The following is a 21,430-nucleotide window of genomic DNA, read 5'->3' as shown; positions in this document are numbered from 1 at the left end:
CCAGCCTGGCGCCCTGAGGCCCCCGCTCCATCCCTGCCACTCCCAACCCGCCTGCTCCTAGCCTCTGTTCCAGCTCTGCCCGCCGCACCCGCCAGCCTCCCGGAGCCGCCGGCCGGGCCCTCTGCTGCCCTCTGGCGGCCAGAGCGCGCGGTGCCGAGCTCCGCGCCAGAGGCACCGAAACCCCGCGTCCGCTCGGCGGTCGCCTCCCGGGAACAAGAGCCCGGCTGGGGACCGGAGCGGAAGGGGGCTGGGGCTAGGGCTGTGCTCTGAGGACTGCAATATACGGTCCGCGCAAGCACCCAGCAAACGCTGCTGCGCTTACTGGGTTACTTACTAGATTCCTATTCTCTGGGGAAACTGAGAAGCAAAGAAAGTAAGTGTACGCGCGCGGGAGGTGCAGGAAGGGGGGTCCTTGCCCGAAGTCGCAGAGGGACAGGGGCACCGCCGGGACCAGAACCCCGACGCCCCTGCGGCCGCCGAGCCCGCGGCAGTGGAAAAGTGGAGTCGGAGCGCCTCTAGTCTCAGCCCGACCCTGGATTGCTCCCCCCAGCCCCCGCGCCCAGAGAGCAGGAGCCAGGCAGCGGGCGGCGAGGTCGCCAGGGCTGGGAGCCGGTGCGGGGGAGGCGGGCCCCGCGGGGCGTGACGCACCGAGCTGGGAGGGCCGGGGCGGGGCAGCCAAGCAGGCTGCATATAAGGGCGGCGGCCGGGCGCCAAAGCCAGAGCAAGCGGCCTGTGCTCAGATTCTGGGAGAAGTCGATCCGAGCCCAGCCTAGCCCGAGCCCAGCCTAGCCCAAGCCCAGCCCGAGCCGCGCCCAGCCGGAGGAGAGCCCTCCGGCCGCTCACCCCGCGCGCCACCGCAGCGCCCCTCGGCCGCTCTCCACCCTTCTCTCGGCCCCGCGCCCGCCCTCGCGGCCCCTCTGCCCAATGAAACTGGCCGCGATGATCAAGAAGATGTGCCCGAGCGACTCGGAGCTGAGTATCCCGGCCAAGAACTGCTATCGCATGGTCATCCTTGGCTCGTCCAAGGTGGGCAAGACGGCCATCGTGTCGCGCTTCCTCACCGGCCGCTTCGAGGACGCCTACACGCCCACCATCGAGGACTTCCACCGCAAGTTCTACTCCATCCGCGGCGAGGTCTACCAGCTCGACATCCTCGACACGTCCGGCAACCACCCGTTCCCCGCCATGCGGCGCCTCTCCATCCTCACAGGTGAGCCGGAGGCCGGGCAGGCGCGGGAGGGAAGGGCGGGGAACCCTCTGCCAGGGCGCCCCGCGAGCGCCGGTCCTGCTGCCGCGCGCCGAGTAGTGCGCTTCGCGCTTAGAGAAGCTAGCGCGCCCCGCGCGGCCTCAAAGTCAGCCCGACTTGTCCCCTGGGCGGCCACCCTCACCTTCTCCTTTTCTGCTCTCTGTGCCCCCTCTAGGAGACGTTTTCATCCTGGTGTTCAGCCTGGACAACCGCGACTCCTTCGAGGAGGTGCAGCGGCTCAGGCAGCAGATCCTCGACACCAAGTCTTGCCTCAAGAACAAAACCAAGGAGAACGTGGACGTGCCCCTGGTCATCTGCGGCAACAAGGGTGACCGGGACTTCTACCGCGAGGTGGACCAGCGCGAGATCGAGCAGCTGGTGGGCGACGACCCCCAGCGCTGCGCCTACTTTGAGATCTCGGCCAAGAAGAACAGCAGCCTGGACCAGATGTTCCGCGCGCTCTTCGCCATGGCCAAGCTGCCCAGCGAGATGAGCCCGGACCTGCACCGCAAGGTCTCGGTGCAGTACTGCGACGTGCTGCACAAGAAGGCGCTGCGGAACAAGAAGCTGCTGCGGGCCGGCAGCGGCGGCGGCGGCGGCGACCCGGGCGACGCCTTCGGCATCGTGGCACCCTTCGCGCGCCGGCCCAGCGTACACAGCGACCTCATGTACATCCGCGAGAAGGCCAGCGCCGGCAGCCAGGCCAAGGACAAGGAGCGCTGCGTCATTAGCTAGGAGCCCCGCCGCGCCGGCGACGCAACCTAAAGAGGACCTTTTTGTTTAAAAGTCAAATCCAACGCGCGAGCGCGCGGACTGGCGTCTCCCCTCCCCGCGATCCGCCCCCAGCACTGGGGAGGCGCCACTGAACCGAGAAGGGACGGTCATCTGCTCCGAAAGGAAAGAGAACTGGCCAAGACTGGGACTATTCCCCCACCCCCGGCCCTCCATTGAGGCCCGCCACCCCCGTAACTTGGGGGGCGAGGGCCCAGCCGAGGGTGGATGTCTTCTCAAAGACCTACGAGTGAGCGCGGGGTGGGGGAGGGATGTGAAGTTATCCAGCCTCTGCTAGGCTTCAAGAAACCGTCCTGCCCGCTTGAGGGTCAGGACCCACGGGGCATTATCTTGTCTGTGATTCCGGGTTGCCATGACAGCCGGTAGAGCCTCTGCCCTCCCGAAACTAAGGGGGGGGGGGCGTGGGTCAAATCATAGCCAAGTGACTTGTTTACATGTGAGTGAAACTGCACGAAGGAACACAAAACTTGCACTTTAACGGTAGTTCCGGTGTCAACATGGACACGAACAAAACCTTACCCAGGTGTTTATACTGTGTGTGTGTGAGGTCTTTAAAGTTATTGCTTTGTTTTTTTAATATACAATAAAATTTAAAATGGAAAAACCAGTTTTTCTTTTTGTTTGTTTTTGCTTTTAGAGATGGTTGGAGCGGGGAAGGGTGGGGAGAAGGAAGGGGCTGGGCTTTGACTTAGGTGGAACTAGAACTTACCTTCCCCGGAACTGGAAAATAACCCTGGCCTTCTGAAAGCAGCTTCAGCTGCCAGAAAAGCCCCAGATGCCTGGGGCATCTATGCAGGGGATGGTTCCCTAGAAAACTAGGACAAATATAAAGGATTTCAGGGTCCCCCCCGGAGACGAACTCTTTCTAGCCATCCACCCGCTTAATTTTCTTTGGGCTCGATGACAAAAGGCCTCATTTTCTGAGAGAATGTTCTGAATTCTTCAGCGTAAAAGCCACTGGAACTGTGCCTAGCCATTTCGTCACCAGACTCAGTGTGGGCCCAGGCAAACTTTCAGACTGTTGGAGGCATCACTCAGGCCCCTGGGGAAACAGCCTGAGACTCCATCTGGAAGCAGGACCATCCTGGCGCCCCCCTCACTTCAGGGTGCCACCCTGTCTGGAAACAGCTAACTCCTCAGCCTCTGCTCCCCTCTAGCTCCAGGAAGTGCTCATGCCAGGTGTGGAGCCCCATCCCCCCTCAGCCTTGCTGTCTTCCTCTCATGGCTAAGGCACCCCAGAACACTACTCTCTCTGCCACTAGTACTGCAAACCTGTTGGTGGGTGACACCTGCCAAGCCTCTAATTCTTCACCCCAGGAAGAGAGAAGAGAACACCCTCGGCATGGGCTCGCTGTGGGGATTAAGTGTGATGTTTGAAAAGTACTTAGCACAAATGCCGGCCACCCAGTAATCCAAGTAATTGGTGGCTTTGAGAGGGCGCTCAGCCCTGTGAGAGACACTCAAAATCGTCCTAGGATTTCAACCCTGCTCCGTTGAGGGCGGCTCCCCACAGGACTGAACCGCCTCCAGTCACCAAGAGGCACCCCCCACCTCCCCCCTCCAAAAATAAAAGGCAACTAAGGACAGCCCAGGGGCCCGTGACAGGCAGGGGCAGGGATGACCCGCCAGGCAAACTGCCCTTGAGGCCAGCCAGGAGAGAGTTCCTGTTCCACACTGGTTCAGCAGGTGTGTGTGCTGGGGCGGAGGGAGGTGAGGAGCAGAGGTGTGGTTCTCTGTCTGAACAGTGAGAAACATTTTCCTCTCAACTATCTGACAGCCATCCCACGATGAATTTCTCAGTACAAAAAGCATGATGTCCTGAGACAGCAGAGCATAAGTCCTTTTAATTATGTGTTTGAAAAATGTCACAAGTCAAAAAAGGAACACAAGGCAGGCTCTGGCTCCCTCCACCCCCGTGAGGAGCCCTTGTCCATTTCAGCCTTGCACTCAGAAAGACCCCGGGGGTCTTGTAGTTCCACGTGCTTCATGTTTCATGGTATCTGTCAGAGCCTTAAAACTGGCCCACCCACTACTGTGAAATGTCAAGGAAATAACTGATTCAGTTAAATAACAGTCCCAAGGTAGACCTGGTCTCACAGGTGACCACCCGCTTAAATCCAGAGCCTTCTTTTCTGTCCAAAGCCACTGAAATTTGATCTCCTCCTTCACACATTCCCAGGTCCCCAATATGCCACCCACCTTCTGACAGCTGGCTACAGGTCTACACTAATGGAAGCTTTGCTAAAAACATCACCCAATCCTCCTGCCAACAAGGTCAGCTGGCAGGCATCTGCTAAGCCCCTCAACTGGTCAGTGCAGGTTATGTGCCCATTCCTAGACCCAAACAATACTCCAGGACTTCGCACCTCCTCCTCGAGAGGCAACGGAGAGAACTGCTCTTACCTCAATCTGACAGTCAAGGGAGAGCACACAAATAAAATGTCCCATCTGGAAAAATCAGGGAAGCTGGGGAATGAGGGCTGCTCATCAACTTCTAAGAGCTCAAACTTGGCTGTGTAACTTTCAGACCTAGCTCATGGTTGGGGACCACCTGAACTGGCCCCCAGGGTTGCCTCTCTCTCAACACTGAACTCCTCTGCAGTGTAGTACACGTTGCTGCCGCAAGTGCGAAGGCCACGAGGGAAAGACCTTTTAACCAGAGCAATGGGAATCTGAAATGCCAGAAGGGGGAAGGTCCGTTCACCTGAAGACCTCTTCCAGCCTGCGTGGAAAGGACGGCCCCTTGGCAACCCTGGGGAAGCACTGCAGATGTGAAGCGCGTTGGCCACTCTTGGGCACTGACTGAGGGTGACGAACAAGGAAGGGAGCAAGAGCTGAAGGCAAGGAGAGCGCTAGGAGGCAGGGAACCTGGAGCCAGGGGCTGCCTGGCAGGGCTGTAGGCTGACACCCCCACAGCATAGTTCCCTTCACTGGCTCAAACATAAAAGGAACCAAACTGTTTGGGGAAAAAGGCCACCCTCTGGCCTTTCAAAACATTCTCTCACAGTTCTATGCCATATGAGTGCAGGCTTAATTCGTCCAGCGAATTCTATGCAAAGGTTTCAAGAAGCTGCTGTTAACAGGAACAATGTGTACCTGGTACACACTGATCCTATGGGGGTGGGAGGAGAGAGAGGGAAGGAAGCAAAGAGGAGCCACCTCCCTTCCTAGTGTGCTCTTCAGATCTGTCAGTGGGGCCGGGTGCAGCAGATGGCCCCCTCCCCAGAGGCAGGGGAGAGTCCTCCACCCCCTCCACAGCCTCAGGAGCATTCTGACTTCCACCAGCAGGCACTCCAGTTATTATGCATCTAGACATATGGATCTACACGAGGAAGCCCCGGCGCAGCCAAGCTCTGCGCTGGCTCCCACACAGGCGACACGCGCGCAGCAGCACAGGAGCCCCGCCCCTGCAGCTTGATGTTCTGGGCTGGGGTCCACAGGAACCAAGCCCCAAGGAGCATTTGGGGATGGTAGTAGGGAGACAGGCCACTGGCTCCCCCTCTTTCTCAGGAAGTCAGCCTCACTCTACTCCTTGGGGATTTCGAACATGCAGAGGCTCTTGTACTTTTGCAGAAGCTCGTTCTTGGTCCTGACTTGCTCCCGGAGGCTCTGCAGCTGCTGCTGCTGCTGCTCGGGGCTCAGGTGGATGCCGGGCAAGGTGCTGATGAGCTTGCGCATCTCCTGGAATTTGCTTTTGAGGGCGTTCAGGTCCTGGTGGACCTCCGGGCTGTCCTTGTCCATGCTGTGGGGGAAGAAGAACAGCTGTTAGCATTCACAGCTTGATACACGTCTTGGCGTTCCTGCCCTGCACCCCCTAGAGCTGGCTGTCATTCCTGCCATAGCTTTTAGAACACTTCGTTTTATATGTCTATCCCCTGACTAGGCTGTCCACCCCCAGAGGGCAGGGATGGGTTCCTTTTTAGGCAGCTGGCAAAGAGCTCCCAGGCCTAGCACACTTGCAGATCACACACAGACACTCTAGATCTTCTGTCAAGTCAACTGTCACTCTGTGAGGTCAAGGACTGTGTCTGCCTGGTCACAGGTGTCTCCCTCTCTACCCCCGGCCCAGTGTGTAGGGCACTGCAGGCACTCAAGAGATGTCCATGGGAAGAATGAATGCTTGGCAAATAAGCTCATGAACATGTTGGTTCAATGAACAAACCAATACCAATATCAGGTGACAAATGCCAAACAAAACTTGCTGAAATACGAAATTTTGTCTAATTGGAGCCATTTCTAGGCCAATCAGGAGGCTTTACCAGCTAGCAAGAGCTAATTTTAGCTGAGGTTTTGATGCTGGCTTGAACCTGTTAACATAAAGACTAATTTCCACAGAGCTGTTCATAAATGTTAAATTAGTTAAAATGGAACTGATTTAAATGTCTCAGCAGACACAGGCTCTCTTCTACCATGGTCATGGACAGTCCTTGTCTTTGAGTCAAGTTCACTTTCAAGGCAGACCGTTCGCTCCATCTCACAGCTATTAGCTGCACAGAGGTCCTACTCAGTGAAAAACGAGGCAAGAACAATCTCTCTTAAGATCAAAAAAACAGCCTGGCAGTTGCTCCTATACATTTTTTGTTTGTTTGTTTGAGACAGGGTCTCACTCTGTCGCCCAGACTGGAGGGCAGTGGCGCGATCTCGGCTCACTGCAACCTCCACCTCCCGGGTCCAGTTCAAGCAATTCTCCTGCCTCAGTCTCCTAAGTAGCTGGGATTACAGGCGTGTGCCAACACGCCCGGCTAATTTTTGTATTTTTAATAGAGACGGGGTTTCACCATGTTGGCCAGGCTGGTCTTGAACTCCTGACCTCAGGTGATCCACCTGCCTCAGCCTCCCAAAGTGCTGGGATTACAGGCGTGAGCCACCACACCCAGCTTCCTATACATTTTTTAAAAGTTAGTAAGTGGATGAGCTTTTGAAAACAAGTGGTTGAGACCAAAACTAAAAGGCAATTCAGTAAGCTGTTCTGAAAGTAAGCCATCGAGGCATAAGAGGGAAAAACTGTCAATGATCATTAATTTTTTTAAATAAATGTTCATCCGTAGTGGGAAATTTCAACCCAGATGGTGCTAATTCATGTTTACTATTCATCATTTCTCTGCTTACGCAGGCAGAATATCCATCTTTCCTGGCGATCCATCAGTTACGTCTCACACCTTGCAAATCAGATGGCCACCACGGCCAGCTCAGTATTTACCAACAGCTCTAAACTCAGAGGGAGGGTATGGAGAATCAATCACTTCTTCCAGGAAATGAGAGGCCAGGAAATGATGCCCTCAACTGAGAGACACCATTAACAGTATACCTTATCTCAGATTCTAGAGAGGATGAACTGGTATTCATGAGAACTAAAAATCCTTTGGAAGGAAGCAAATAGGGAACGTCTTTTATTTTAATTCTTTGAAGTCTCAGCTCTGATCCACAAATGTGGACAGAAACCATCTGGACTTCTGAAATAGTATGCGTGTTAACATACTGTTACGAATTTAAGTCCCAAGGAAGTTTTAAAATTAAAATATAGTTTTTAAAAAAACCGACTCACATCACATGAGTCTCAAAGGACATGGTAAAACAAACAAAAAAGTACTTAAAATAGAAATTTGGATGACAGATAATTCCATTCTTGAAGCAAACATAACCTGGCCCAGAAGAAAATTTAGTTCTGAAAGTTGAAAGTGGGTCATGTTTAAGATGCTCATCTCTGAAAATCCCCAAATCGCAAGGGTTGCCTGTTCTTTGGTGAACTTTCAGGAAAGGAGACAGTCTTCAGATAATAAAAAAGGAGCTGTAAGACAAGCTGCCTGGAGGGCAGCTGAGCCAAAAGGGGCCACGCAGCCCACAGGGAGGCCCCTCTGCAAAGCCCAACTGCCCTAGTTGGTGGAGGTAAATAGCACGGAACTCCTGGAGTGAAGAGAACATGCTATTCAGAAGTGGGCACCTGCTAAGCCAGGATGACTGTGAAATATTCAAGCCAAAAGAAAAGGGACAGGCCCAAATACCGAGCGAATAAAAGCAGAAAGCTCTAAGTGGGCCTGCCTTTGTGTTCAAGGTTAGTCATCGGCCAACTATAGAAGGAATGAAAAAAGCCACTAGGTCAAGGAGGATGAACGTCGTACAAACAAGGCAAGGTCAGAGCACTTTGGTCCCAACTACTGTGGTTTCTTTTTTTTTTTTTTTTTGAGACAGAGTTTCACTCTTGCTGCCCAGGCTGGAGTGCAATGGTGCGATCTCGGCTCACTGCAACCTCCGCCTCCCGGGTTCAAGTGATTCTCCTGCCTCGGCCTCCTGAGTAGCTGGGATTACAGGCATGAGCTACCACGCCGGGCTAATTTTGTATTTTTAGTAGAGATGGGGTTTCTCCATGTTGGCCAGGCTAGTCTCCAACTCCCGACCTCAGGTGATCTGCCCATCTCAACTTCCCAAAGTGCTGGGATTACAGGCGTAAGCCACTGCGCCCAGCCCCCTACTATGGTTTTTTTAAAGAGTGGACAAAAATACTACCGCCAGGGGTGATCCTCTGAGCATCCTTCCCATGTCTGACAGACAGTTGTATCCGTGTCACCAGACTCACAGGGAAACATCACAGGGTTTAGGCAGGTGTCTGAGAATCATGCCCTGATTTTCTTTGTGGTTCTTCTTTTTAGTATGGATGCTTTAGTACAAATGCAAAGTGGCCAATAACTATGCTAGAGCCACTGACACAGACTTCCTCCCAAATCTGACAGTCATTTCTTTTGACCTTTTGGTGGCATCTGACTCAGTTTCCCATTTCTTCTTCCTCACAACTTCCATGCACCGTGCCTCACACTCCACTGTCCCAGCTGCCCTGCCCTCAGACCAGCTCTTACCAGTCCACTCCTCTGCCCACAGGCTCTCCTCGCACCGTACTAACTCCAGTGGCTTTCATTTTTCTAAGATCACTTTAAAAAAAAAATGACAGTAATAGGTACTTGAGGGAAAAAATTCAAAAATGACAGACAACTGAGGCTTAGAAAAGGGAAATCTCATTAACCCCTTGTTCCAGAGATAACCTCTGCTAACATGTGGTGTCCACTGTTTCAGATGGTTTTGAAATATACAACAGCACACAAAACACACAAACTTTTCTTATTTGTTTTGACAGAAATGTGACCATCCATAGTTCTCATTCTTGCTTTTTCTACTTAACAAGGCACCTCAGATGTCCTTCCATGTTAACACATATACAATTAGACAGTGAAATTACCCTGGCTATTCATGGGTGGTTGTACTGTACTAGAATGACAGTGAACATCTTGTACTTATACCCTTATGTACTTGTGCAAGTATTTTGGTAAGATCATTTTCTAAAAGTAGGGACTCTGGGTCAAAGGTTACATATATTTAAATTTTTGACAGATATTACCAAAATGTCCTCCAAAAAAAAACTGTACTGATGTAGATTATCTGTAGCCACGGAGGACGCACTTCTCCCTCCTGCCCTGGATGATACTGGCTACTACTTACCTATCAACTGTGTTTCTCTGCTCCAGTTCTGCCAAGACCTATGAGGCCTTCCAGAGAGGGAGGCCTTGAACTCACACCCTTGCTTTCATCTGCTCACAGCATTACATGTAAAAAATACTCTTTTTAGCAAAGAGTGACAAAAGGTGCCTCTGCTAAATGGAGTATGAAAAATCACTGCCCTACAAAATGCCCTGAACGTGTTCATCCACTCTTGAACCCTCGACACAGGGAGCACCTCCCCAGCCAGCCTTCCTTCCTGCACTTGAGTTTCCTCCCTCCACAGTTACCAAGTCGCTCCTGCCTGGAGTCTGGCAGATGGCAAATGTCCAGCATAGACTTGCTGTCAGCAGGGGACAGGGGGAGGGTGCAGTCCCACCTACACACTCTACTGGCTGCGCTAGGACCCCTAGACTCACACCTGTGTGCCCCCTTCTCCCAGCCACCATCCTGCCAGCTCCATCTCCTCTAGACCAGCCACCTCCCATTGCTACTGCCTTCCTGTGGACCCAGGTCCTCCCCTCTTCTGAAACACTTCTGCCCCACCCACCTTTAGAAACCCAACTCTGAGCAGGTCACTATGCTGCTTAAAAATCCCAGATGGCAGCCCGGTGCGGTGGCTCATGCCTGTAATCCCAGCACTTTGGGAGGCTGAAGTGAGCAGATCACTTGAGGCCAGTCCCGTCTCTACTAAAAATACAAAAAAATTTTTTTTTTGTATTTTTACAAAGGCGTGGTGGCGTGTGCCTGTAGACAGAGACGAAACCCTGTCTCTACCAAAAATACAATTTTTTTTTTTTTTTTTTTACAAAGGCGTGGTGGCGTGTGCCTGTAGTCCCAGCTACTTGGGAGGCTGAGGCACGGAAATCAAGTGATTCAAGTGAATCTGGGAGCCAGAGATTGCAGTGAGCCAAGACACGCCACTGTACTCCAGCCTGGGCGACAGCGAGACTCCATTTCAAAAATAAAAAATAAAATAATTCCAGATGGCCTCCTACCCATAGACAACACCTTTCAGGCAAATTCAAACTGTGAAGGAGACCCCCCAGTGCCACCACAAGCACCTCCAGCCTTCCCAGGCAAAGCTTCCCACCCTTCCCAGGACCCATGTAAATGCTTGCCTGGCATTTCTCACGCCCACTAAGGAAGTGCTGACTCGCGAAGGCCCGCCTTCGTGGGGCTTGCCTTCTGCTGGGGCCCACCTTCTGGTTATGAGTCATGCTGAGCGGATGGAAATGACATGCCAGAGGAGTGAAGAGGCTTTTAGGCAAACGGGAAACGCCTTTGCGAGCAGTCTATGAACACCCCCTATCTGTGGCCGCTCATCCTGCTCCCTGGGGTGTGGCTGAGGGAGAAGAAAGTGAACGGCAGAGGCCTGCAGTAACTGTGTGCGGACTATCCCCGGGAAGCCAGTGTGGGCACTTAGTGGGGGCCGCTTCCTGCACAACCCGGGAACAGGTCTCAGCTGGCATGGAAGGCCGGGGCAGATTAATAGATACTTGAGTGGAAAGAAGACAGTCAATAACACCCTGTTCCCACGAAAGAGGTCTGGCTGGGGCTCTGAGGTCTTGCTGACCTGCTGAAGCGGCCAGGCCAAGGTGGAGGGGCCGGACAGCGTGCTCATCACTTGAGCCCCGTCTGTGGTGGCAAGGATGGCTCCCCTCTACCTACCTAGCAGCCTTAGACCTTGTAAAGAATTAAAACATTGAATTTTAAAAATGTTTTTAAAGTACCCAACATTGACAGATTACTCTTACAAAGTGAGCCAAACCCATCAGGCAAGGCAGCAACAACTGTAATTCAGAAGGCCTAGGCTGAGCTACTTCGTTCCAAACTCAGATTCGATTTGTTAAGTTTGAAGGAAAAAATAATAATTTTCCCCAATCTAACAAACCCCATTTCATTACTCCTTTATGATGCATTTTTAAAATGTAGCATCTATATATATCAAGAAAGTCTCAAAGTTGGGATTTATAATATTTCTTATAGGCATGAAAATGTGATTTCTTTTCCCTTTCCTCATTCCTTTTTTTTTTTTTTTTGAGATGGAGTCTCACTCTGTCGCCAGGCTGGAGTGCAATGGTGCCATCATGGCTCACTGCAAACTCCGCCTCCTGGGTTCAAGCGATTCTCCTGCCTCAGCCTCCCTAGTAGCTGGGACTACAGGCGTGCGCCACCACATCCAGCTAATTTTTGTATTTTTAGTAGAGACGGGGTTTCACCATGTTGGCCAGGATGGTCTCGATCTCCTGACCTCGTGATCCACCCGCCTCGGCCTCCCAAAGTGCTGGGATTACAGGTGTGAGCCACTGTGCCCAGCCTCCCTTTCCTCATTCTTTAAAAATAACATAAATGTGTAGTTTAATTTTTCATTCAACTGCTGGAAAGACGCTAGAAGAGGGGAAAGTGCTATGGGTTCCAACTCCAAGCAGGACTGTCCCAGCCAGAGCACTCCCAGAACCAGGCGGGTCCCTGGGGGTACAGGAAAGGCTCTGGTTCACAGGACTCTGTGCAGCATTTCTGTGGGCACGTCTAGTGGAGGGGCTAGAGGGTCTGCCAGCCTGGAGGACTCCGCCCACCCAACAGCACCTGCAGCAAGAGGACCCTCTGTGGGCTTTGTGTTGGGTTATTCGGGCAGGCAATCTGAAGATGGTCTGCAGAGATCCCTGAGTAAAGGCCTAAGTTTGGGCTCAATTTGAAAAGAACAGAGAACAAAGAAAAATTAGCCAAATAACATTCACAAGATAAAATGAGCATAAAGGCAAAGAGACTAATTAAATGCTGATTATAATACTCAAAAGCGAGGCTGAACGACCTGGCCAATGAGTGGTATCAACAGGCTTGGAAGTAAAGAAGCAGATTAAAAAGGAAATGTTCCACTAACCAAAAGCAGCATGATCTAGCATCAGGCAGGCTGCTAGAAAACTCCACGGGAAAGGAAGGGCCAGGGAAATACTGACAAGAAAGAGGAAGGGCGAAAAATTAACCTTAAAAGATAATTAAATGTACCATGAAGATTTAAGAACTAAAATAGTTTGGTGCTGGAGAAGGAGAGAATGTCCATAAGTAGATCAGAAAACATATGGGAATTCAGTGCATGGTAAAGATGGCACTGCAAGCAGGGAAAATAACAAATATTCAAAAACAGCAGTGGGAAGATGTGGCTAACTGGGGCCCCCTTACTCTTCCCACCAAAATAAATTCCAGGAGCCTCAAAGAATTAAAAGTAAACAATGGAACCATGAAAGTTCTAGAAAAAAGAGATCAATACCTATAATTTTAGAGTGGGAAAGCCTTTCTAAGTAGGACCAAAACTCAGAAGCCATAAGGGAAAGGCTTAACAAATCTGACTACATGAAATTATATGCATCTGAATGAAAAACAAATAGAAAAACCATGACTATGAACAAAGTCAAAAGAAAAGCAACAACCTGGGGGAAGTATTTACAGTACATTTGACACACATTATTTCCTTTCTGTACATAAAGAAATCTGACAGAGAAATGGGCAATTTATAGGGAAAAATAAAAGTGACATATAAAATCGCCTATGAAGGGATGCTTTATCTAACTTAATGAAAGATCAATATATCATTTCTGACCTATGAGGTTTGCCAAAGTTAAAAGTTTAATGGTGATGGCAGGTGATGGGGAAAGACACAAAAACTGTTGGTGGAAGCACAGATCAGGGCATTCTTTCTGAATTTGCTCATAGTGACCCAAACGGTAGATTCACATATCCCATTGCTAGAAATTTACCCCCACAGAGACTACCAAGAGTTCACCAAGATAGCATAGGCAAAGATGCTTGCTGCAGTGCTGATTCCAACAGCAAAATGCAGAAACAATGACGGTGTCCTTGAGCAAGAAACTGTTTACATAAACGACAGCACGTTTATAAAGTGGAGTATTACACAGCTTTGCAAGGGAGCTGGGAGGAGTGAAGGGAGAGGCCCTCTTTCCATTTCATATCCATGGGTACTTGTAGAATCCATCTACAACTTTAATTTTTGTTTAATGCTTTCTGGGTGGCAGATTTATAGGCCATTTTAGGTTAACTGAAGCAGTCTAGTCTACAAGGGCTGAATTTTGGAAAAGAGTTAGCTAAAAAGACATAGTGCTCTAAATTTAGCATAACTATCACTATAAAAAATGTTTGTACCCTATGCTCCAGCAATTCTACTGCTGGGATTTATCTGATCACAAACTTACTCCTATACAAAGATGCTAACCCCAGCACTGCTGATAATAGCAAGAATAAGAAAAACACCTAGAAGCCCATCAACAGAAAACCAGTTGCATCAGTTATGGTGCATCCACAAGATGCAATTTTCTGCAGCTGTCTTAATGAGGTAGATCTTTATGTGCAGTATGGAAAGGTGGCCAAAAAAGACTAATCAGTGAAAAAAGTCAAGTACGACATGATCTCAATTTGTATACATTTTTGAAATGACATTCATATGTAATTCCTAGAAGGAACTTAGGAAAGTATTAACAGGTGAGGGGACTTGGGGGAAGGAACCTTTTTCCATTTTACATTTCTCTGTACTTCTAAACTTGCAGTTGTTACTTTTATTAAATAATTTTTCAAAAACTCTGAATTCTTTATGAGAACAAGAAAGGCTAAATTCACTACTTCAGGTTTTACCCCCTTACTCATCCCCTATGCAAGAAGTAAACAAAGAATAAAAGGATCATTGGGGAAGTTATAGGAAAGGAAGGGACCCAGGGCCAGAGAGCACCACCTGGGTGGAGCAGACATGGTCCCAGCCCTCATCTCCACCCGCCAGGACTGTGTCTTGACTGGCTTCCAGCCTGACAGTTTCACTAGCTCCCCATCCCTCAGAAGACCCCTGCACTCTGTTTCCTGGCTCTTCCCTCCTCCCCAGCCCCCTCTTCCTGCCTTGGATGTATGCTCAGCACCACCAAGCTAGAAGCTGACTCCCATGAGTAGATGCTATTTCTTGGCTTCGTGTCCTTACATGTTTTTCCTATACCAACCTTCCTCCTGCCTCCCTTTCCTAATTGAAGACTCATTGTTGGCATCACTCTTACCAAGCCTTCTGACTCCCCCAGGCTTCACGAGGTCTCCTCTCCCTTCCTCCTCTGCCCTTATTCCTCCCTCATTCACCTATAAACTCAAAGACACGCCTATACTGAGGGTTTTCAGGTTGCATCCTAGCCTCTTCTCATGTTTACAGCTGCAGAACCACTCCATTCCTTTGTGACTACTGTTTCCTCCAAATGGCTTTTTCTGCTCTTCTGTCTTGCCTTTGTCATTTTTCCTCTCTCTCTTTCTCTCCTGTCTCCTCTCTTTCTTTCTTCCTTCTTCGAGACAGAGTCTATGTCACCCAGGCTGAAGTGTAGCAGTGCGATCATGGCTCACCATAGCCTCAGCTCCCTGGGTTCAAGCTATCCTCCCATCTCAGCCTCCCCAAGTGCTGAGCTTGCAGACAGACATGAGGCACCGCGCCTGACCCGTGTCTTTCTTACCAGGGGGTTTCTTCCTATGCTTAGTGGCCTTGGCCATCCACTCATATATTTAAGAATAAAACACTAAAGGGCTTAGTGGAAGCTCTGCAAATGAGTGATGCTTGTTCATTTTCTCAGAATTAATTGACTAGGCTTTTTTTTTTTTTCAATGTCTTTTTTCTTAATTGGTCACGCACCATAGAGAGGGCACTTCCACTCTTTGGCTGCCAAACTAGAAGCCAGGTGGGGGAAGGCTCGGGTGGGGTCTCTCTTCAGACTGTGAACTTTCTCTTAATCCCTCTTTTCAGTATGGCTCCCCCTACCTACCCCTGCAGTGTGCCTGGTGTCTGTCCCCCAGTCTAGGTACTCTCTGGCTTATTCCTTCCTAACAATAAATCTTGGGAGAGTAACCTTTTAACCATCTGCCAAGTTGGAAGAAGGGTAGTCACCTGGCCGCTTGGAGGGGATGGGAGGTGGGACAGCACTGTGGGGATCTGCTTCTTAAACAGACTTCCAAGTAATCTTCCTGTTCTTAGACCCACCTTCACCCCTATTTCCAGAGGGTCCTTGCACTAGAGTTCCTGAGATCTGGGGATAGGCCATAGTTAACAAGCCAGGTGCTTAGGAGTTGGTAGATGAATTAGCCTGGTCATCCACTTTGTGGCAATCATCTCCTGTCCTATTCTTTTCGGTTTTATGCTTTTTATTTTATTTTTGAGACAGGGTCTCATTCTGTCGCCCATGCTAGAGTGCAGTGGCATGATCTGGGTTCAAGTGATCCTCCCACTTCAGCCTCCCAAGTAGCCAGGACTGCAGGCACACACCACCACGCCTGGCTAATTTTTTTTGTATTTTTTGTAGGGACGGGGTTTTGCCATGTTACCCAGGCTGGTCTTGAACTCCCAGGCTCAAGCGACCTGCTCGCCTCAACCTCCTAAAGTGTTGGGATTACAGGCATGAGCCACCGTGTCTGAAGGTTTTATGCTTTTTTTTTTTTAAAGTCCCTTCTCTGTCCTTTTAGATGGAACAGAGACAAGCACATGTGATCAACTCACTATGTTTCACAGGTATGCTCTTAAGTACATCTCCCAACAATCCTATGACATAAGCATTCCCATTTCACAAGAGAAAAACAGGCTCAGAGAAGCTAAGCTACTTGCCAAGGTCACCCAGTCAGCACATTATAGAGCTATTACATAATCTGAACCTCTCTTTTGAGGTCCACTATGGACATATTAGAGATAAGAAGATTATGGCCTAGAAAGGTTAGGCATTTATATGAAGATTAGAAGGCAAGAAAATGTCAGTACACAGATTTGAACTCAGGGCTGTCTAACTTCAAAGCCTGTTCTCTCTAGTACAATTTACTACTACATCTTTAAGGCCAACCCAACCCAGCTGCTCTACCAGGGCTCAAGAATATACTCTTGGGGAGTTCAAGAGCTGTCCTTGTGAATGTGTACATTTTGTGTTTTCATTTTTCCACATTTTTCTTAAAACCAGTAAACTAGGGTTAATCTGAATAAACCCTTTATAATCCAGCACTGCCCTAGGATTACAGGGGCTCCATATGTATTTCTGTCTGTGATCATTATCACAGGCTCACGAAAACTGAACAGGCTGCCTTATCCTATAAACATTATTTATTTATTTATTTATTTTGAGGCAGAGTCTTGCTCTTGTTGCCCAGGCTGGAGTGCAATGGCATGATCTCGGCTCACTGCAACCTCCACCTCCCGGATTCAAGTGATTCTCCTGCCTCAGCCTCCTGAGTAGCTGGGATGACAGGCACCCGCTACCACACCTGGCTAATTTTTGTGTTTTTAGTAGAGATGGGGTTTTGCCATGTCGGCGAGGCTGGTCTCAAACTCTGACCTTGTGATCCGCGCGCCTTGGCCTCCCAAAGTGCTGGGATTACAGGCATGAGACACCACGCCTGGCCCCTATAAACGGTATTTAAACACCAAGAGAAGCCAAATGAAGCCAGGGTCTAATGTGAGAACAAAGCCTTTGTAGTTCTTTGAAAAGTGGCAGAAGAGCATCAGGTCATCCCACAGCAAGTGAATCTAGTTTGCTTAAACTCAAAAGTGGGTGGGCCACTAACAGTCAAGACCTTCACGTTGTAACAATTCCATTTCAGTAAAACAGTGAAGAGCACATTCATGTTCACCTGAATGTTACTGAAATCGTAATTTTCTTTTAATTTACTTTGTTTTGGTCTTTAATGGTTGAGTAAGAGTTACAAGCCTAGGGGTTTACACCTAGTGTCACGTGGATATACAGTGAAGTAACATAATGGAAATAATTTACAGCCTGGGCAACATGGTGAAACTCCATCTCTACAAAAAATACAAAAACTCGCTGGGTGCCGTGGCTCATGCCGGTGGTTCCGGTTACTTGGGAGGCTGAGATGGGAGGATGGCTTGAGGCCAGGAGGTTGAGGCTGCAGTGAGCCGAGATCACGCCACTGTACTCCAGTCTGGGTGACAGAGCGAGACCCTGTTTCAAAAAATAATAATAATTTAGGCAAACATGAGGATCAGTGAGACTTTTGTGTTTTTGTTTTTGGTTTTTCCTTTACAGAGTCACTCTGAAAACTCAGGCTACCCTGAAGGCTGGCCAAAAGGATGAAAATCATTTCCTTTGGTACTGTTAGAGCAAAGTCAGTACAGGTGGGTCTAATCATCTGAGGCAACTTCTGTGTTTTTGTTTAGTCTAATGTTTCCCATCGCCACCGCTCCCCGCTCAATCTTTTTAAATTATGGGTTATTCCCAATCATGTCTTTTTTTCCTTCTATCTGGTGAAACCTTTGGGGGTGAAAAGTTGGCCCCTTTTACTGTGTCCATCCCGTAGCACTTGGCACAGGGAAGATGATGCTTATCTGTTGAGTTTGTTGAACTAAGGAACTAAAGTGAGTATTACCAACATTAAAGGTGAGAAAACTGAGGCTTAAAGAGATTTAATTTGCTCAAGATCGCTGGGATGCACATATGAGCCGCTGGACAAGAGTCTGCATTTAGTCTCTAAGCTGGCTTCATTCTTAAGGATTTCCCACCTCTCAGGCTCAAATCGTTTGCTTAACTCATGGAACGTCTCTGTGGTCTTGGCAAAGGCCTCTTCCCGCTCTGGGTCTGAGTTTCCCTATCTGTGAAACGGGGGCGTGCCCCAGAGCGCCAGGGCCTCTTGCAGCTCTGAAACGGCTGAGCGGAGAAGCTGGAGGGAGTATGGGGCCTGGTCCTCTCCTAGGTTCTTACCATTTGATGATGTTGTGAACCAATGGTAAAAAGGAGTAGTTCTCTTCCTCCCTCGCGCGGGCAGGTGACTGAGGCCGTGGCGCCGGCGACTGCTGCGGTTGAGGCGCAGGGACCGGCGGCGGCTGAGGGGGCGGCAGCGGCTTGGTGTCAGGCAGCGGCTGATCGGACGTCGGCGGCAATACATCCTCCGCCTGTCGCCCGGCTGCCACCCCAGCAGAGGCCATGGCTCCGGGGTTAGGTTAGCCCAGAGATCGGCTCGCCGAAAGCGTCGCGGACTCTACACGTCACCACCGCGCGCCCTGTAGGGGCGGGGTGTGGAGGAAGGCTCTGAGCGTGCGCACTGGGCACTCGGCGGGAAAAGGCGCGGAGGCGGGGGTGGGGAGGCTGTTGCTAGGCAACGGGCCGTGGGTGGGACTGGGGTGCCTGGATTTGGGTTGTGAGTCAAGATTGTTAAATTATTAAATAGTGAGAAATAGGGGTTTATTTCAGAAATAACAGTCTTCTTCTTTTTTTTTTTTGAGACGGAATTTCGCTCTTGTTGCCCAGGCTGGAGTGCAGTGGCGCGATCTCAGCTCACCGCAACCTTCGCCTCCCGGGTTCAAGCGATTCTCCTGCCTCAGCCTCCCTAGTAGCTGGGATTACAGGCATGCACCACCACGCCCGGCTTATTTTGTATTTTTAGTAGAGACGGGGTTTCTCCATGTTGATCAGGCTGGTCTCGAACTCCCCACCTCAGGTGATCCGCCCGTCTCGGCCTCCCAAAGTACTGGGATTACAGGCGTGAGCCACTGCACCTGGCCAGAAATAACAATCTTCTTATTCCTATTTACACGATGAAGAGGGCCCCAAAGCCACAAACACAAGAAGACTTGAGATTAGTAAGGCGCAGCCTGGCCCAGTGCACCCAAGTCTGGAGAGGAGCCAGTGGACCTGCGGGAGGCGTAGACAGCACTTATCTGCTGGGTGAGGCACCAAACCCGGCCCAGCCCACAGTGCAGGACATCGAGACCTCGTGCTTAGCCCTAAGGACGCAGAGGCAAAGGGATTGCGGTCCCTTCAATGCTGCATGGTTGCTTAGAGAGAGTCTAATAATCCAACTCAATGCACATTTAGTATGCACCTGCTGGATGGCCACCTGTATGTGTGGTTGCAGGCAGGCTGTCCTTGCTTTCAATACAAGGTAGAGGGGATTGGTGCCAGGAATCAATATCATCAATATCATATCCTGGAAGAACGACAAGGTCAGGTACTCTCCATACCCTTGGGCCAGTTCCCCAAGCCCCTAGGTCCCAGTTTCCTCACCCCTAAAATCATATTTAGTTCAGAGTCGTGGCACAGCCTAAACTGCAGTCTAACTTCACATGCGTGGCTGACCCCAAAAGGTCTTGTTGGCATGAGGACTCCCTAGGATCATAGGGCAAAGATGGGTTTATGGTTATGCTTCTCAAAACAAGTTTGATATGAGGGCTATGTAGTAATTTTCCGGGCAATGGGGACACCCACCCTAAGCTTAGCTAGTGAGTAGAAGACTTGAGTGGGGAAAGCTGTCAACTGGTGAGCCCATTCTGCTGTAATCCATCGTCATGGGCAGTACAGAGAGGCAAGGAGGTCCACATCCACATAGCATGATGAACAGGAGCCTTAAGAGCAAGGTGGCCAGGGAAAGGATCAATGCTGATATTTTCAGGCCTATTGGGAGGGCTGTGCGGAGGCAGATCCTTGGGGAGTAGGACCATAGACGGAAGTGCTGTTGGAGGGTGCGCTGTACAGGTTCTGTAGTAAAGGGCCTCAGCACAGCTCTCAGCAGCAAGAGCTGCCCACGGTGCCCCACAGAGAGAGCAAAGGGAGGGAGTGGGTTGCAGAGTTTTCTTCCTTCTAACTATTGACCTCTCCAACTAAGGGAAAGTTCAAGAGTTCTGGTTGAGCATGGAGGAGAAAAAGGCCAGATGTGCTTGAAGAGACTGTATACCCTTGGAGTCATCTGGGGAAAGATAATATAGTAATAGTAATAATAATAGTAATTACCACAACTACCATGGAATAAAAGTAGATACAGGGAACAGAGTTACAGTCACTGTCTCACTTAATCCACAAAAAGAGGTCTAGAAGATGGATGTCAGGATCCCCATTTTCTAGACGAGAAAACCAAGACTTACAATGGTTAAGATCCCAGCCTAAGGGTCAGCGCAGTTGCTGACTCCAAGTCTATGATCTTAACCAACACTAAAGAGACTTCGGGTCCCTACCAGTTCTGTAACTTTATGATTCAAAATGTTAAAGTGGGTTTGAATTCAGAATTCAAAAACCAATCCAATATTCATCAATAATATCCCCATGGCAATCACACGTCATCTTTGCCCTCCCAGCGTGTTTTATAACTTAATTATGAGCCACAACTATATCGTTGTCAGAAAAATGAGGACACCTCTTAAAAGAAAAAACACTTGAGGTATAAATAGATATAGCTAAAGAAAACAAGTTGAAAACCTAGGAAGCATGAACCAGTATGGTGCATTGACAGTTTGCCCTAAAAATAGTTAATATAATTAGTGGCAAAGAGTAAAGCTGACTTCATAATGTTGCAAGCGGATGTCAGAAAAATACTGCCTGTGCTGGTTTCATTAAAGCTGAAATTGCCGCAACAAATGTGTGTCTGTTTATAACCTGCTCTGTTAAAAGTCAGGAAAGACAGATGCTCCATTGATATGTAAGGAGAATGTATTGTGGTGAAGGAAACTTCACCCCACCACAAGGGAAGCTGTAAGGTCAGTGCTTTCTTAGGTGGATTTATGCCGTTTCTCACGGGGCCTTGTCCAGTTAGCGGTTACAAGGTCAGGCTTTGGAGCCAGCAGCCTGACTTCAGCCTCAACTCAGCCTCCTTGGAGCTTCGTGACTGGGCAATTGCTTAGCCTCACTTCGTGCAGCCATGCCACCTCGCAAGACTGAATGGGCCATTACTTGTAAAGCACTTAGAGTAAGTATCTGTGCACAGTAAATAGTAATTCTTCTTACTATTCAGATTTAGGGCTTCTTACTTCACCAATTAACAAAACCCAGACAGACAGCAGCTAAGAGGAATGATCCACATCACTGCCCTTTGATAAAAATGTAAGCCAAACATGCAAGCCGCAGAGGCAGTGTTCAGTTTTCTAGCAGCCATATTAAAAAATAAGAAAACAGG

The 21,430-nt window shown here is 49.6% G+C and overlaps 2 protein-coding genes across 3 annotated transcripts; one reads left to right on the top strand and one right to left on the bottom strand.

The window, feature by feature from the left end:
* Positions 1–455: 455 nt before the first annotated feature.
* RASD1 (ras related dexamethasone induced 1) lies at positions 456–2,641 on the top strand. Of its 2 annotated transcripts, none has more exons than XM_032176707.2 (2): positions 456–1,210; positions 1,496–1,578. In XM_032176707.2, the coding sequence occupies exons 1-2, from the start codon at positions 925–927 to the stop codon at positions 1,576–1,578; spliced, it is 369 nt and encodes a 122-aa protein (XP_032032598.1). In that variant the 5' UTR covers positions 456–924. The 2 variants fall into 2 exon arrangements, with proteins under 2 accessions (XP_032032598.1, XP_032032597.1); XM_032176706.2 differs by having other exon boundaries at positions 519–1,210; positions 1,422–2,641.
* Positions 2,642–3,860: 1,219 nt separating this feature from the next.
* MED9 (mediator complex subunit 9) lies at positions 3,861–18,516 on the bottom strand. The gene is made up of 2 exons (XM_032176705.2): positions 18,250–18,516; positions 3,861–5,780 (listed from the first exon to the last, which is right to left on the bottom strand). The coding sequence occupies exons 1-2, from the start codon at positions 18,471–18,473 to the stop codon at positions 5,564–5,566; spliced, it is 441 nt and encodes a 146-aa protein (XP_032032596.1). The 5' UTR covers positions 18,474–18,516; the 3' UTR covers positions 3,861–5,563.
* Positions 18,517–21,430: the final 2,914 nt, after the last annotated feature.

This window comes from Hylobates moloch, unplaced genomic scaffold (genome assembly GCF_009828535.3).
Source record: "Hylobates moloch isolate HMO894 unplaced genomic scaffold, HMol_V3 SCAFFOLD_15, whole genome shotgun sequence".
NCBI classification, from domain to species: Eukaryota; Metazoa; Chordata; class Mammalia; order Primates; family Hylobatidae; genus Hylobates; species Hylobates moloch.
The sequence above is the reverse complement of the archived record's forward strand: the minus strand, read 5'-3'. Positions and strand labels throughout refer to the sequence as shown.

Bases quoted from the DNA above. Each gene is read 5' to 3' on its own strand.
- RASD1 (XM_032176706.2), top strand. From the start codon at position 925: ATGAAACTGGCCGCGATGATCAAGAAGATGTGCCCGAGCGACTCGGAG. The intron at 1,211-1,421 runs GTGAGCCGGAGG...TGCCCCCTCTAG, and splicing joins GCGCCTCTCCATCCTCACAG to GAGACGTTTTCATCCTGGTG.
- MED9 (XM_032176705.2), bottom strand. From the start codon at position 18,473: ATGGCCTCTGCTGGGGTGGCAGCCGGGCGACAGGCGGAGGATGTATTG. The intron at 5,781-18,249 runs GTAAGAACCTAG...CTTCCCCCACAG, and splicing joins GTTCACAACATCATCAAATG to CATGGACAAGGACAGCCCGG.